General features: G+C 45.2%; 1 protein-coding gene across 1 annotated transcript in view; it reads right to left on the bottom strand.

Moving 5' to 3' along the window:
* Positions 1–16138, bottom strand: part of TENT4A (terminal nucleotidyltransferase 4A) — a 1710012-nt gene that overhangs the window by 999899 nt on the left and 693975 nt on the right. Inside the window, exon 8 of the mRNA XM_044065408.1 lies at positions 2900–3028. Within this exon, the coding sequence (XP_043921343.1) occupies positions 2900–3028 (129 nt within the window). The remainder of the gene's footprint in view (positions 1–2899; positions 3029–16138) is intronic.

Here is a 16138-nt window from a genome sequence, read left to right as displayed (position 1 = left end):
ACACAAATCAATGCGGTTTCATTAATACAGCCCATTCATTAAACAATCGCCTGCATACTCCATTGACTTATGTTGGAAATCATTTAGAATTTGTTTCCCATTTGTGACTTGGGCATTCCTTTGCTGACAGGCTGACAATGAGGGACAAAGTGTTAGCTTTCATCAAGACATCTTATTTCCCCCTGAAAACAGTTCCCTGATCAAACTCCGTTTATAAACTTCAGAGATTGGGACAGTAGTAAACAAAACGCTGTTGTCCTGTCTTGATATTGCAATGCTCGCTACCTTGGGTTTCTGGAAATTGACCCTGCCTACCTAACAGGTGCAAAATTCTATGGCTAGGCTGTTTACTGGCACTCACAATATTCCACCACTGATGCAGGATCAGAGTTATCTGTCTATTGTGGCTATATGGGTATTTAAGACCCTCATCCTCCAGGCCCTGAATGATATGGGCTGTTCTCATCAAACAGCTGCTGAGGCCTTAACATACACTGCTGTCAGCATGCAGCACTGGACCTTGGAAAATCAGAAACAAGGCAAGGCTCATGTGCAAGCAAAATGCAGCTCTACATAAGGAGAGACTTGTTTCAGGGCTGGCAGAAGCTTCACAGCAAACTCCCCAACTGCACCCTTACGTGCAAGAAACTGAAACTCTTACCATATAAACAACTGTTTGCTATCCGGGTCTCAACGTGTCAGCCTTCGCACAGGATGACCAGACGTACTTTGCCTGAGTGGGTCTGCTTGTTGCACTAGTCTGGGGGGCTGTACCAGTTTAAGAGTTCTCAGTCCTCATTTTGAGACTTAAAATTCTATTTTCCAGGCTGTTCTATATGGACAAGTCTGTCGCACATTCTTTAAGAATTTCTTTTTAATTAATACTCATGATGGAGAATACTGGACCCATACCTCTCAACTTCTTAGAGCAAGAAATCTGGACAAAGCCATAAATAAAAGTGGGACAGAGGCCCAAAAGTAGGAGCAATCTAAATATTGCTCTTACAAACTTAGAAAGTTAATAGAACAGGTTTTGCATTAGCATGAATTTTCTGAAAGGTACGAAGTCTGAAACTCAAATGTCTGTCATTATTTTCTAACTTCAGACTTTAATGGTTTGCCACTAATTTGCCAGAAAAACACAATTTTATAAAAGACAGACCAAAAATATGAGACAAAAATCTGGACATTCTGCGAAATCTGTACAGCTGAGTGGTATGAAGGACCATATTAATTCATTAAAAGAATTCAAATTATGAAGAAACAGTATCAAAGTTATACGTTTCCTAGTACAACTCACCAAAGTCATTAGTAAATTCTCCACATTCTGCCAATATGATCCACATTGTCAGAGATAGTGTTCCATCGTTCAAGATGAAAGGCTGGGAGCTACGGTTCCCCATTTCTAAGTATATCCAAGATAATTAAAAAAAAAAAAAAATCTATGAAATCCAGGGCCAACTTGAGAAGTTCCTGGAGGAGGCACTAAGTCTAGGCCAAGCCAAGACAACTAATGCCCATTTAGGTATCTTAGGCCTATGTATAGATCTACAGTCCACCTTACAGGTTTAGTTTGTGGGCAGATGCCAGAGACTTAATACTGATCTCTTGTGACCTCCTCCAAATAAACAGCATAGGGATGCTGTACTCCCCTTTACTGAACATTGGTTAACTTATAATCACATATAGCCTTAACCACAATACTCTACAAGCAACTGCACTCTCTGCAAATTGTTGAGCTGAAATGTACCAAGCTGTGATGCAGCTATTGTAAATATTACATTAATTCACATACTACGATACTTAGTAAATGTTAATGTACTTTAATTTTGCTTTACTGAAGGTACTGGTTATATCTAGGTCTCTTACTAACAATGTTGTATTAAATATACTATAAATTGTATTCTTTCTGCTCAATGAGCCTGGGTCAAGATTGAAAACCATCAGTTGACTAGCTCGCCTACCCAGTTACAAATAAAATATACGGCCATCAGAATTTTCAACAAAAACTGAATCCAGATACGGGGACTGTGAAGGCACTTCACAATCGCTTCTCTGAACCTGGTGAAGAGGACCATCTAACTCCGAGGTAGTCCTACTGGCTGCATGACTTTTCTTCACTCTCTGGCAGTTCTCCAAGTACTTCCTTTATCATGCAAGAGACCAGAAGACGAGAGAGCTGATGACATGGCTGACTGGGACCAAACTTATAAAGCCCCTCTGAGTTGAATACTCCTGCAGAGATTCCATCTGTCACTTTTAAGATCCTTTAGTTAAAGGATGCACACTGGGAACAACCAGGTACATTCTGCTTCAGACCCAGGTAAGATACACTAAGATTTTTTTTATGAAGGATTTGCTTTCTACACCCAAAACAAGTTCTAAGAAACAGACATCTCTGCAATATATCTATCAATAATTTTTCTATGATAACACAAAGTAAATAAGAACATTTTCTCCCAGTAGAAACTGGTACTTATCTGAAACTCTGAAGTATGCTAAACCAACAGACCAATGAAGCAATGGGTGCTTATGCTGCTCATCAAAATGCAGCAAAACAGATCTGAAGATGGTGCTATCCTGACCTCTGATGGCGAAGGAAGAAAAGCTTAGGAAGTCAAATCAGCTGCCAGTCCTCTGCAGGCAAGAATCTCAAGAATTAGTACTGCAACAAAGTTTAGAATGAACATACAACAGAGAAGAGAGTCCACAACATAAAAAGATCCCCATCTAGACATCCACTAAAGTGCAACTATCGATGAAAAGATCTTGTGATGCTGTTTTACATTTGAATTCTTTCATAACATTTTACTCAAGTGCTGCAGGTGAGATTTACTTTGCTTCAGTGTTAAAATTTAAAACCACTACTTTTTAGCCAAAGTTACTTTTTACTGCTTACCTGCAAGAAGCTGATAGCCATTAACACAAGGGTATAAGAACCAATTCCACCTCGAAATACTTCAATCATATCTCTCTGTAGAAGAAATTGCTTTAATACTAAAATCAGTGGACGCAGTAACGGATTCTCCTGTTGAAGACAAAAATTAAATACTCAGTGTAGTAATTTCTTTCACTTTAAAAATGAATACAACCATAGCACAATCTTATTTGCACTATTTTTGCCATCAACTTACATTCAAGACTTCACTAATATAAATCTAGTTATATAGCTCGACCTTCTCTTTTCCAGCAAAGTTTAACCATCCTGTCATATACTTCACCTTTCCCTGCACTCTTCTATAATACAACTCATTCATTATTTTCACTACATTCTTTAACTGCTAGACTTCCACTATAGCACTCTACAAGTGAACACATACATCCAACCCAGGGCCTGTATTACCAAAGTGAAATTTAGTACAATTAAAGTGCAAAGGTGTAAGCAGCTGAAAGGTAACAGGGAGCTTAATCCACTGAATGAGCAGAGAAATGAAAGATAATTGTAGACTCAGCTCCTGAAAAGAGAATAGTTCTGAGAGAAATGAGCATGGTAAAATGTGGCTGAAATGCAAAAAAAGTCAGCAACATGGCAGCAGATACGAAAGAGGAAGCAGCTTTAACTTTTTGTTTGTCTTTCGGCTTTTCCCGGTAAGGGGTCGCCACAGCGGAACTCCGGTCCGCTAATGATTGGCAGTAGATTTTTACGAAACACCGAGGTGCCAGCTCGACGCCCAACCTTCAACGAAGGCACACCCATTTACGCACGCATGTCTTTCGAAAGCTACCCAACCGCGGGGAGGACATGCAGACTCCACACAGAAGGCACTCCCAAGCCCAACCGAGAATTGAACGGGAGAACCTCTTGCTGTGAGGTAACAACGCTACCGCTGTACCACAGCGAAGCAGCTTTAACTAAAACTTAAAAATTAATTATATAAAGCAGACACTTAAGGAACATTTAGGGCGTCAAGAAAGAAACATAAGTGGATAGGGTATTGTCAGAGCATGCAACAGCAATGCTGAAACTAAAGGGTGAGAATATAGAATAAAGAGCCAAGGTGAAGTGCCCAAGGCCCATAGGGACTATGCAGATAGTAAGATTACTGCTGTGGAAGATCATGTAAGAAGAAAAAATAATGTTGATCGGAGATCCAGAGCAAACAGATGGCAGGGACTGTGTTAAGCTTGCTAGAGACCCCGGCTAGATGGACTGGGTTAGAGAGAAAGAGCTGGAAAGGGCACACAGAACTGCATGGCAGTCTGTGACAGAAGGAGAGAGTAGACCTAGACTAGTAATTGTACAGATTTAGTCTTTCGCCCTTACAAAAGAAACCTGATCAAATTAGAAACATGAAACAGTATGGAAAATAAGTGAGAGGCTAGTTTTTGTGGAAATGGACTTTTCTTTGGAAACAAGGAAGAAGAGAAGTGCTTTTTTACTGTTGATAGGGGTGTGCAAGTAGAAAGGGTTGCGGCAGAGACTGCAATACGCCACCCAGTTGAGAATATTTTCCCAGGAACTACAAAAGACATTCAGTAAACCCAAAGAGGCTAGAGAAGTACTGCAAAAGCTACAAACTCGCTACAGACAAAAATACTAGATGTAAGACTTGAGCCAAATGAGACCCACTCAATGAGAAGTGAATGTAGGAGAAGTGATGCTGAGCTAAGTCTCCCTGTTTATAATGCGTAGAATCTTACAGGAAAAGGTGGAAATAATTATGGAAAAAAGAAAGCAAATTAATATAGGAGAATGAAAGGAGGTGCAAGGAGCCATGTGATGCAGCATCTTGTAGGACAAAGATTTTATGCATAGTGTTTGTACAGTATTGATGTTAATGCTATGGTTTTAAGTTATGAAAATAGTTTAAAACGAGAATTAATTTATGTTTGCATCTATGTTTAAAAAAAAAAAAAAAGAAGTTATGTACTCACCATAACATTCCATCTGAGTAGTTGGACTTCATTTGTCATCAACCTGTGGGCATTCGGATCAGAGATGGCTGCTTCACCAGCTTCTGATCTGAGCTCCAAGCTCCTCCCCTTAACCATAATTCTCTGTCTCCTTCCTTCCCTCAGATCGAGTTTGCTGCACCATAAACATAAGCCTGACCCAATGAGACCTTACCACTAAAGCTTCTTCCCAAAACCTAAAGCAAGCATGAACAGGAGAGCCACACAGGCACCCTCTCCTACATACCAGAGTAGGATAATAATGATAAAGTCAGGGGGAAAGAGGGAGGGATGGTTGATGACAAATGAAGTCCAACTACTCAGATGGAATGTTATGGTGAGTAAAAAACTTCTTTACCTGGAGTAGATGACTTCATTTGGTCATCAACCTGTGGGATAGAGTCCCCTGATACCAAACACCTGGGTGGCCTTCATGGAAGGATATTCCGGAGCACCGCAGAGCCAAAGGATGCTCTACCTCTAGATATCATGTCCAGTTTGTAATGTGAAACAAAGGTGTGAGATGAGGACCAAGTAGTCGCAGAACAAATATCATTCAGACACACCCTGGACCAAAAAGCTGCAGAGGTAGCCATGGAGCTGGTGGAATGTGCTTCAACTTGATCCGAAGGAGAAATGCCTTTATCTGCATACATTCTAAGAATATGCTGGAAGATCCATCGAGCAACTGTCACTTTCAACATTGGTTTGCCCAGAAAAGGTCTAGAGTAAGAAACAACTCATCAGACTTGCAAAAAGCCTTAGTTCTATGCAAGGAGAACCTCAATTGTCTATGTACATCCAACAAATGCAATTTATATTCACCCCTGTTTTGAAAATTCGGAAAGAAAACAGGAAGGTTAATCATCTAGTTAATACTGGTTTTCTAAGCAACCTTGTGAAGAAATGTTGGATTAGTAAGCAAAGAAACCCAGGCCTTATGAAAAACCATGTACGGGGCTTTGACTGATAGCGCCTGAAGTTCCGATACCCTCCTAGCTGAAGTAATACGCACTAGGAAGGCAGTTTTCCAGGATAAAAACTGAAGGTCTACTGATGCTGCGGGCTCAAAGGGTGGAGAAACCAGAGCCTGTAAGACACGAGTGAGGTCCCAAGGAGAAGCAGGATCCTTCACAGGGGGTCTTAAAAGAAATGTACCCTTAACGAAGGTTTTACAAAGTCTAGAAAGTGGCTAGAGAAACCATGTTTTCATCAATGTGAAATATATTCACCAAGAATTCCAACACTGCTGGGACCGGGCTTTGAAAGGATCCAGGTCCCTCTGAGAGGCCCAAATAGAAAAACATTTCCACTTGCTACGGTAAAGCTTCCTGGTGGATGATTTGTGAGCTGCCACCAGAATAGACTTAACTGGTGAGGTTAAACCAGCAGTCCTAGCTATCAAGGGAACTGGAGCAGCCAAGCAGTGAGTTTCAGTCTGACCAGGTCTGGATGAGGAACCCTCAAGGGGTGTGAGATGAATAGGATCCAAGATCCATGGAGAAACTACCAGATGAGACCAAAGGAAAGGAAACCAGACTTGGCAAGGCCAGAACTGGGCAATGAGGATTACTTTGCTCCCCAGCCTGTGAGCTTTCTGAAGAAACTTCGGTATGAGAGGTAACGGGGGATAAGTACAGAAAAGGCCAAACATGGACTAGAGCATCCCTGGGGGTTTCCCCCTGTGGGGGGATCAGAGCGAAGAACTCGCTGCACTTTGAGTTGGAAAGAGATGCGAAGAGATCGCAGCAAGGCCGACCCCACTCGAGGAAGATCTGCTCTGCTACAGAAGGATTCAGAGACCACTTGTAAGGTATCAGAATAGTCCTGCTCAGTATGTCTGCTAGCATGTTGGACCGCCCCGGAATGTGCGTTTCTACTAGAAAACGGCCGGTGGAAATTGCCCATTCCCACACTCTCATGGCCTCGCGATAAAGGGTGCAAGATCTGATTCCTCCCTGCTTGTTGATGTACCACACTACTGACATGTTGTCTGACTGTATTGCAAAAGTTGCAAAAAACAGACAATATTCCCAAAATATCCAAGAAACACCCACCACACCAGAAAAAAATTGTAAAGTTCTTTACTGATGTCTCCGGTACCTCAGCTTACGTCTTCAAGGAATACATTTTTACACCAAGCAGCATCCATTTATATAATTCAATTCCCCAATGTAACAATCAAGCAATAAAGAAACATTCCCATTCTTAAAGAGCCCATACGTATAGACACAAGCAACTGACATTTTCAAATCATGTGTTGTTCACTGCATACCTCTTGAACATTATTAGTATTATTATTCCACATTATTAAAACCCTTCCGTCTTAATTCACAAAATTTATGCATGTTAAAGCATATATTTAAAACTTAATTACACATTCTAATGCCAGTGTGAGTACAGTGGAATATCAAAAACATCCTAAAAAGTATGACCTTCAATATTATGCCAAACCTTGTCCTATTGGTCATGCCCCTACCGAGTCACAATGCTGGAGGGAAAATTAGACACACATCATTACACTAAATATGGTTACATGTTGTAAATCCCCATCATGGAAATATATATGTGCATTCTATGGTTGACTGTTAGTGTTCAGATCCAATTCCTTGTTTAACCTTCTAGAATATAAAGTTCTAAAGTTAATAATGCATTCTGTTCCTAATTAAGTCAAATTTCCTGCTGTTTGTCCTTCCCTCTGTGATTCTGGTCTGGCTAGCACACCAAAAAAGAAACTTTCAGAGCACCCATGGGCCTCGATGAAGTGTTCCGCAACTGGACTGTCCATTTTTACCCTTCTGATGTCCCCCAAGTGCTCCATGATTCTCTGTTTGACAGCTCTTTTAGTCTGCCCTACATACCACATGGTTGGGGTGCATCCACAACCAATAATGTAAACTAGTCCTCTAGTATGACAGTTATGTCAGTTGCTTGTATCTATACGTATGTGTTCTAAGAATGGGATTGTTTCTTTTTTGCTTGATTGTTACATTGGGGAATTGAATTATATAAATGGATGCTGCTTGGTGTAAAAATGTATTCCTTGAAGGCGCAAGTCGAGGTACCGGAGACATCAGTAAAGAACTTTACAATTTTTATCTGGTGTGGTGTCGTGCGTTTCTTGTATTGCAATAGTTCCCAGAGGGAGAAAGGCATGAAAGGCCTGCAAAGCTATAAGGACCAACCTCATCTCTAGGATGCTGATAGGCAACTTGGTCTCGTTTGGGGACCACGTGCTTTGGACTGTTCTTCCCAAACAATGTCCCCCACCCTAGTTGGAAGGCGTCCGTGGTCACCGCAGCTTGGGGAGGGACTGCAATAAATGGGCGTCCCCCTACTAGGTCCAAGGAGTGCATTCACCAGATGAGGCTCCCTGCAAGCCCTGCTTATGCATACAGGGTGAGTCAACAGTAGATCTAACAGAGACCATTGGACTAACGTCCACTGCAGAACCTGCATATGTAAGCGAGCACATGGAAGAAGAGTGATAGTGGCTACCATAGAACCAACAGCTCATAACACCGCCTTTGCAGAGGGAAGACAAGATTAGATGATGTAAGACACGTGAAGATGCAAGCTCCAAACTCTCTTTGGGGTGAGATAGACCTTCATCCGAACTGTGTCTAGTCATGCCCCTACAAATTCCAGAGTCTGGACAGGATTCAGAGATGATTTGTTTGAATTGACTGCAATCCCCAGAAGACTCATTAACCTCAGAAAGTAGTCTCTGGCTAGAGAGAGTAGATGCTTGGTGAGGGCAGCAAGGAGCCAATCATCCAGGTATGAGACTACCTGTATATTCCCTAATGCCTCAGGTGAGCCGTTACTACTGCCATAACCTTGGTGAACACCCTGGGGGCTGTGGTGAGACCAAAGGGGGGGGGGGGTTCAAAACTGATGATGATTGGCCCCTAGCCGGAAGCAGAGAAACCTCCTGGAATGTCTGTGCATTTTATATGACAGTACATGTCCTGGAGGTCTATGGAGCACATCCAATCATTCTCCTGCAGGTAGGGCAGGATGGATTGCAAGGGGACCATCTGGAACTTTTCTTTGGCAACTGTCAGGTTCAAGGTTGAAAGATCCAGAATGGGTCTTAGGTCCCCCCATCTTCTGACACTAAAAAGAACATGGACTAGATGCCCGATCTGGAATGGTCTGGGGGGACGGGTTGGATGACTCGCTTCCTTAGCGGCTTTTCTATTTTGAGTGCTGTGACCTCTTTGAGTGGGTGGAATGTCTGGGAGGTGTTTCGGGGGAAGAGGTTGTACCATGAAGGGAATGGAATAACCTCTGGATATGATCTGTTGCACCCAACAGTCTGTTGACACGGACGCCCATGCCATTAGGTGCAACGAAAGACGACCCCCGACTGCCTCCAGAGATGAACAGTCGAGCAACCACTCAGAGTTGCTGCACAGGCTTGTCTGAGAAGGGTTCTTGAGACTCGAAATTTCACAGACCCCCCCTCTGCCTCTGGGACGGCATCTGTTGCAACCCCCTCTGCCTCTGTTGGAAGAAGAGCCCTGAGTGTCTCATGGGTACTGAGATTTTCTGAACAACATCTTCTTTTGCCCTCGCTGATTCCTTGAGAAGGATCTTTGAAGCTTAGAGAAGCGGATCCCGACATCAGACAGCATCTTCCCCTCCTTCTCACTCTGGACAAGTGGCCCACGCATGGACTTCCAAAACAGGGAAGAACCATCATAAGGGCCATTAGCAAATGATGCTTGAAGGTTCTGTAAACTGACACAGCCAGAGCCAGACGTGTCACTTCATGGCAACGCTGGAACTGGCAAGCCCTTGCTGCTCCTTCGGTGGCATGCGAAAGGAGGCGCATGGGCGTGTTCGACACTGCTTTCAGAGTGGCCATCCGCACGGAGAAGGACTGTTTATCCTTTGGTGACATGGACTCCATGGGCGACACAGCCACCTCCTTCATCAGGTCCCGCTGAAGTCGAATAACATGAGCCAAAGAATTCTGCTCCCTTATGGAAAAAGTAGCTGACACGTAAACCCGCTTCCACAGATGGTCCATCGTCAGTGACTCTCGGGCAGGAGGATGAACTGTAGAACTTTCTTGAGTCAGTTCTTTCTTGGTGGCGGCTGCCATGACAATAGTGTCACTGGGGACCCCTTACTCCAGCTAGTCCTGTCAGAGGGGGGACTCAATTTTATCTGGATGCTTTGGAATAGGCTCCACAGTGTCAAGTTCCTTCCTTGCCCATGTAGTAAATAAGGCCCACTAAAGGATTCACAGGAGGGGATACCCAGGAAGTAGATGGGCCGGTGCCGAAAGACTCCAGGAACACTGATTCCGAGAATGGCTTTGGGGTGGACCACCCCCCCCCCTTTGGCAAAGGAGTTCCATGATGTCTCCAAAGGAGACATCATTGGGGGGTGACCTGGGGAAGCCTTCCCCTTCCTCCAAATCGGAGTCCTTGGTGAGGGACTCTGGGGAAGAGTGCAGGTGCCTCCTTTTGCACATCCGTTTGTGAGGGACAACTTCAGTGGGACTCTTCCAGAGCAGACTCGCAAACAGGGGTTTCTCTCCAAAGGGTGCTGCCTGGGGCAAAGCTAGCATGGGCTGTCCCTCTGAGGACCGGATGGTTAGAGCCGTACCCAGAACAGAGGGAGTTGGGGCGGATTCCGAAGACAAGATGTTCAGAGGCCTCGACCATGTCGAAGGCAGAGGGAGAGCGGGCATCCCGAGAAACAAAGGAGCCACCCTCCTCGGGTCTGATGGGAGAGTTGGAGCTGAGCCCATCAGTGCTGAGATGCAGAGGGGAAGGCTGCGCTCCAAAAGACTTGGAGCCACAGCACTCCCTCAGATCTGATGCCAAGGCTACGGCTCCAAGAGCTCGGATCTGACTCGGTCGAATCAGACATGCTCAAGGTCACGGCTGGAGTCTAGGTACCATCAGTGCTGGCCCTCTGACCCCGAGGGCTCTCGGATCAGACTCCAAAAACAAGGGCTGGACTGGAGAAGGAGCGATGCGAGCAAAGAAGGGCTAAGAACCCCCTGCTCTAGAGGGAGAGGGGGCTGGCAAAACCCCCATCCGCATCATTCTGTCCATCTCTGACTCTGAAAGACTGCGGGTGACCCGGGATGAGGAAGTCACAGACATCGGCCAGGAGTGCCAGTGAGGGAAGGCTCTCAAAGTAGCCTGAGACACCGTTAGCCCTGGTGAAAACCTCGGAGAACGAAGCCGAGGAGTGGCGGGCCTTGGAGGAGTTCTAGTCTTAGCTGGAAGCCCTGACTGTTCCAAGCGGACAGGGGACTGCTTTCTGGGCCTATCCTTTTGTCCGAGTCGAAAGGCCTAGAAACAGGGGTATGAGACCCGGAGTCCTGAGAGGGCAAAGGGAGGGTAGCGGCCGCTACCATTGAAGACGAGGTGGGGACAGTCGTCCCCGAAGCTGGCAAGAGCCCTTTCATTACGAATTTAGCCCTCCTGTCTTTGAGACCTCTAAGATTAAATCCTGTGCAAATAGTGCAGGCAGTAGATAGCTGAGGCACACCCAAGCAAAAACACAGAGTATGGCCATTGGCCGGTGAAAGCTTATGGCCACACACTGTGCATTTCCTGAAGACAGGCTTTGGAATATCCAACACGTCTAAGAACGGATTAAGAAACACATGCACACACACTAGCCTAACTGTGAGGGAAAAGAAGGGAACACGACACTGACTAAAGCGGTTGTAAGGGAGGTAAAACAACAATATTACCTGAAGCTAGCAAACAAGATAAACGCTTACCCAAAAAACACTAAACTCACTTGGAGTTTGAGACCATGCTGCTGTCTTGGTAAGTGGCAAACGAGATCTGAGGGAAGGAAGGAGACAGAGTGGCATTATGGGTAAGGGGAGGAGCTTGGATCAGAAGCTGGTGAAGCTGCCATCTCGGATCCGAATACCCACAGGTTGATGACCAAATGAAGTCAACTACTTCAGATCTAAGAGTTAAAAGACTGGACAGTATAACTCTATGGTTTGCCTGAAGGTGGTAACATTGGGGAAAAAAGACAGCAGATGATCAATGAACTGTGTTGAGTCAGTCACGCAGGTGAAAATGATGCAAGCATAGTGCAGGACAACTGTAAAAGAGAAAGGGGTGAGAATCTGATGATTTAAATTTAAATAGGACAGTTAAAGACGATCTATTTAAAATCTGCATTGTACTGACTGCTTTGGTTATACGGTGACTGAACCTCAATTTTCAGTAAGTGTAACCTATATAACGGGTGCTACTGCGCCCACCTTCTCCTCACACCAATATACAGATTTAAGTGAAAAAAGAAGTTATGTACTCACCATAACGTTCCATCCGAGAAGTTATACTTCATTTTCTGCAACCTGTGGGTATTCGGATCCATATTGGATCCAAGCTGGCAACTTTTTCAAGCATCCGCTCCAAGCTCCTCCCCTTACCCATAATCCCTCATCTCCTACCTTCCCTCAGATCGAGCTTGCCACTATCCCAACTATTACCGCAGAACAAAAGGATGCTCTCCTTCTGGAAGTCAAATCCATTTTGTAATGAGAAATAAACGTATGTGATGAGGACCAAGTAGATGCAGAACAAATATCATCCAAAGGCACCCTAGACCAAAAGGCCACAGACATAGCCATGGACCTAGTGGAATGAGCTTTCACCCGACCTGGATGAGACATGCCTCTGTCCTTGTAGACCTGCAGGATGCATGAAGAAATCCATCTAGCTATAGTAACCTTAGAGATAGGTTCCCCAAAAAGGGTTTATAGAAGGATACAAACAATTTATCAGTTTTATGGAAATTTTTTTATTGTGTAAATAGAATCGTAACTGCCTATGAACATCCATCATGCGGAGTTTGTATTCCATCTTGTTAGCTAAATTAGGAAAAAACACAGGCAAATTGATGGTCTAATTGATATTGACTGGTGATGCCACCTTAGGAAGAAAGGATGGACTGGTTCAAAGGGAAACCCTATCTTTGTGAAGGGTCTATATTACCAGAGTGAAACTCCTTTTGAGCGAATGCCAAAAGACCGACATGAATTGCACAAACCGCGAGAATACCGAACGCACTAAACCGCGACATTTTAAATCTCGAACGGTCATAGTCGGCCAACCCCACCACCCGCTACATACTACCTACCCAAACAAAATAAATAAACCACATACATACCCTAACCAAACCCTACTTCGACCCTAAAGTAAAGCACCAAAACCTTACTTCTAACCCTACATTAAACTCCACATACACAACTATCTATGCACTATCCTTAACCCCTCCCTAACCCTAAGGTCCGTAACTATCGCACACTTACTTTATGGAGCTATACCACAGACGGGCCAACCATAGTAATTCGACATTTCTAAATTTGCGTTTTTGGACGTTCACTGTAATGCTGGTTCGCGCAATACAAGTTGACGTTTAAGGATTCACTTAAACGGACTTTCGCTCTCGTAATAGGGAACCCTTTGTGAAAAATCATGTAAGGAATTTTGATGGACAAGGCCTGTAATTCTGAAACCCTTATGGCAGAGGTAATAGCCACCAGAAAAGCTGTGTTCCAAGATAAAAATATCAGATCTGCAGTTGCGGCAAGCTCGAAAGGCAGATTGACCAAGGCTTTAAGAACCATAGTACGGTCCCATGGGGGAACAGGATCTTTGACCGGGAGGCGTAACAAAAATGTGCCTTTAATAAAGGTTTTACACAGCCTGGAAGAGGCTAAAGAGGCAGAATTCTCGCCCACATGAAAATGACAGATGGCAGCCAACTGAACCTTGACAGTAGAAGAGCAGGCTCCGTGTTGAAAAATATCAGCTAGAAAATCAAGAATGGCAGAAATAGGAGCTGTGAAAGGGTCTAAACTCCTTTGAGAGGCCCAGAAGGAAAAATGTTTCCACTTGCTGCGATAAACCTTCCTGGTCGAAGACTTATGAGCAGCCACCAAAATAGATCTAACTGAGGAGGGCAGTCCAGGAGTCCTAGCAATCACGGGAACTGGAGAAGCCAAGCTGTGAGCTTCAGGCTGTCAAGATTCAGAGGCACCCCCGAAGGGTGTGAAATTAGATCCTGAATGGGATCTAGGATCCAAGGCGGAGCCAGAAAAGGTGAGACCAAAGAAGGGAAACCATACCTGGCAAGGCCAGAATAGGGCAATGAGGATCACTTTGCTCCCCAGTCGAGCTTTCTATAGAAACCTTGGAATGAGTGGTACTGGTGGGTAAGCATACAGAAAACCAGGAGGCCAAGCATGAACTAGAGCGTCTCCGGGGGACTCCCCTGGCAGGGGATTCAGAGTGAAAAATGTGCTGCACTTCGCGTTGGAAGGAAATGCGAAGAGATCACAGCAAGGCTGACCCCACTTGCTGAAGATCTGCTCTGCTACGGACAGATTCAGAGACCACTTGTAAGGCATCAGAATGGTCAGACTTAGCCTGTCCGCTAGGATGTTGGACCGCCCCGGAATGTGCGTTGCGATGAGAAAGCGACTGGTGGAAATCGCCCATTCCCACACTCTCATGGCCTTGCGACAAAGAGGGGAAGATCTGGTCCCTCCCAGTTTGTTGATATGCCAGATCACTGACATGTCTGACTGAATAGCAATTGTTTCCAGAGGAAGAAAGGCATGAAGGGCCTCCAACGCTAGAAGGACCGCCCTCATCTATAGGACATTTATGTGCACGCTGGTCTCTATGGGAGATCACAGGCCTTGGACTGTCCAGCTCAAACTCCCCCCCACCCGACTTGGGAGGCATCTGTGGTCACTGTGGCTTGGGCTGGGACAAAAGGTCGCCCCTCCAAAATGTCTGGAGAGCACATCCACCCTATGAGGGACGACGGACAGATTCAACTGAGTTGAATTGGATATGTCAATGGCAGTTACAACAGGGACCATAGTACAGCTAGAGTCCACTGTAGAATTCTCATGTGTAACTGGGTACATGGGAGAAGAGTCATGGTCGCTGTCACCGAGCCTAAGGCCTTCAACACCGATTCCGCTGTTGGGAGATGAGAGTGGTAGATCAGGGAGACATGCATCCTCAGGTTTTGAACTCTTGCCGAGGTCAGGAAGACTTTGCACTGAAGAGCATGTATCCTGGCACCAATGTAGTCTATCACCTGTACAGGATCTAGGAGAGATTTGGATGCATTGATTGTCATCCCCAAATGCAAAGCAAGAGTCAGGAAATAATCCCTGGTTTGGGAGAGTAGACGCCTGGTGGGAGCAATGAGGAGCCAATCGTCAAGGTACGGATAAGACCTGAATCCCCTGAAGCCTCAGGTGAGTCGCTATCACCGCCATCACTTTGGTAAACACCCTGGGGGCTATGGTGAGACCAAAGGGTAGGGCTCGAAATTGGTAATGATTGACTTCTAGCCAGAAGCGGAGGAACCTCCTGGAGCTTCTGTGCATTTTTATGTGATGGTAAGCATTCTGGAGGTCTAATGAGCACATCCAGTCGCTCTCTTGCAGGTACGGCATGCATGATGGACTGTAATGTGACCATAGAAACTTCTCTTTGGCAACTGACAGGTTCAGGGTAGAGAGGTCCAGAATGGGCCTCAAGTCCCTCATTTTCTTTGGCACCAAAAAGAACCTGGAGTAGAAGCCCGATCCGGACTGATCTTGGGGGGGGGGGGGGGGGGGCAGTTTTGATGACTCGTTTTTCTAGCAGCTTGGAAATTTCCTGTGCTGCTGCTTCCCTTTGCATGGGTGGTACTTCCGGGAGGTGTCTGGGAGATTTGGGGGAACCCACAAAGGGGAAAGAGTATCCTCTGGATATGATCTGAAGCACCCAGTGGTCCATTGTTATGGACTCTCATGCCGTTAGGTGCAAGGACAATCATCCCCCGACTGCCTCCAGTGTAGAGCAGTCAGGCAACCCCTCAGGGTTTGCTGCCCAGGTCTGTCCGAGAAAGGTTCTCGAGACCCAAAAGTCCTTTGACCCTCTCTGCCTCTGGGCCAGCGTCCATTCTGTCCCCCTCTGCCTCTGGGGGAAGAGCCCTGTGTGTCCCGGGAATACTGTCACTTCCGGAACCACATCTTCTTTTGTCCTCTCTGGTTCCGGGAAAAGGACCTCTGAGGGTTAGAGAAGCAGATCCCGATGGTAGACAGTGTCTTCCCATCTTTCTCACTATGGACTAATGTCTCTGACGATCTTACCAAAGAGTGTAGAGCCGTCATAAGGGGCATTGGCAAAGGATGCCTTGAAGGGTTCCAAAAACTGACATAACCTGAGTCAGGCGT

Source organism: Protopterus annectens, chromosome 3.part0, assembly GCF_019279795.1.
Source record: "Protopterus annectens isolate FY-2018-M chromosome 3.part0, PAN1.0, whole genome shotgun sequence".
Classification (NCBI taxonomy): domain Eukaryota; kingdom Metazoa; phylum Chordata; order Ceratodontiformes; family Protopteridae; genus Protopterus; species Protopterus annectens.
Note: the sequence above shows the minus strand (reverse complement) of the source record. Positions and strands in the feature narration are given on the sequence as shown.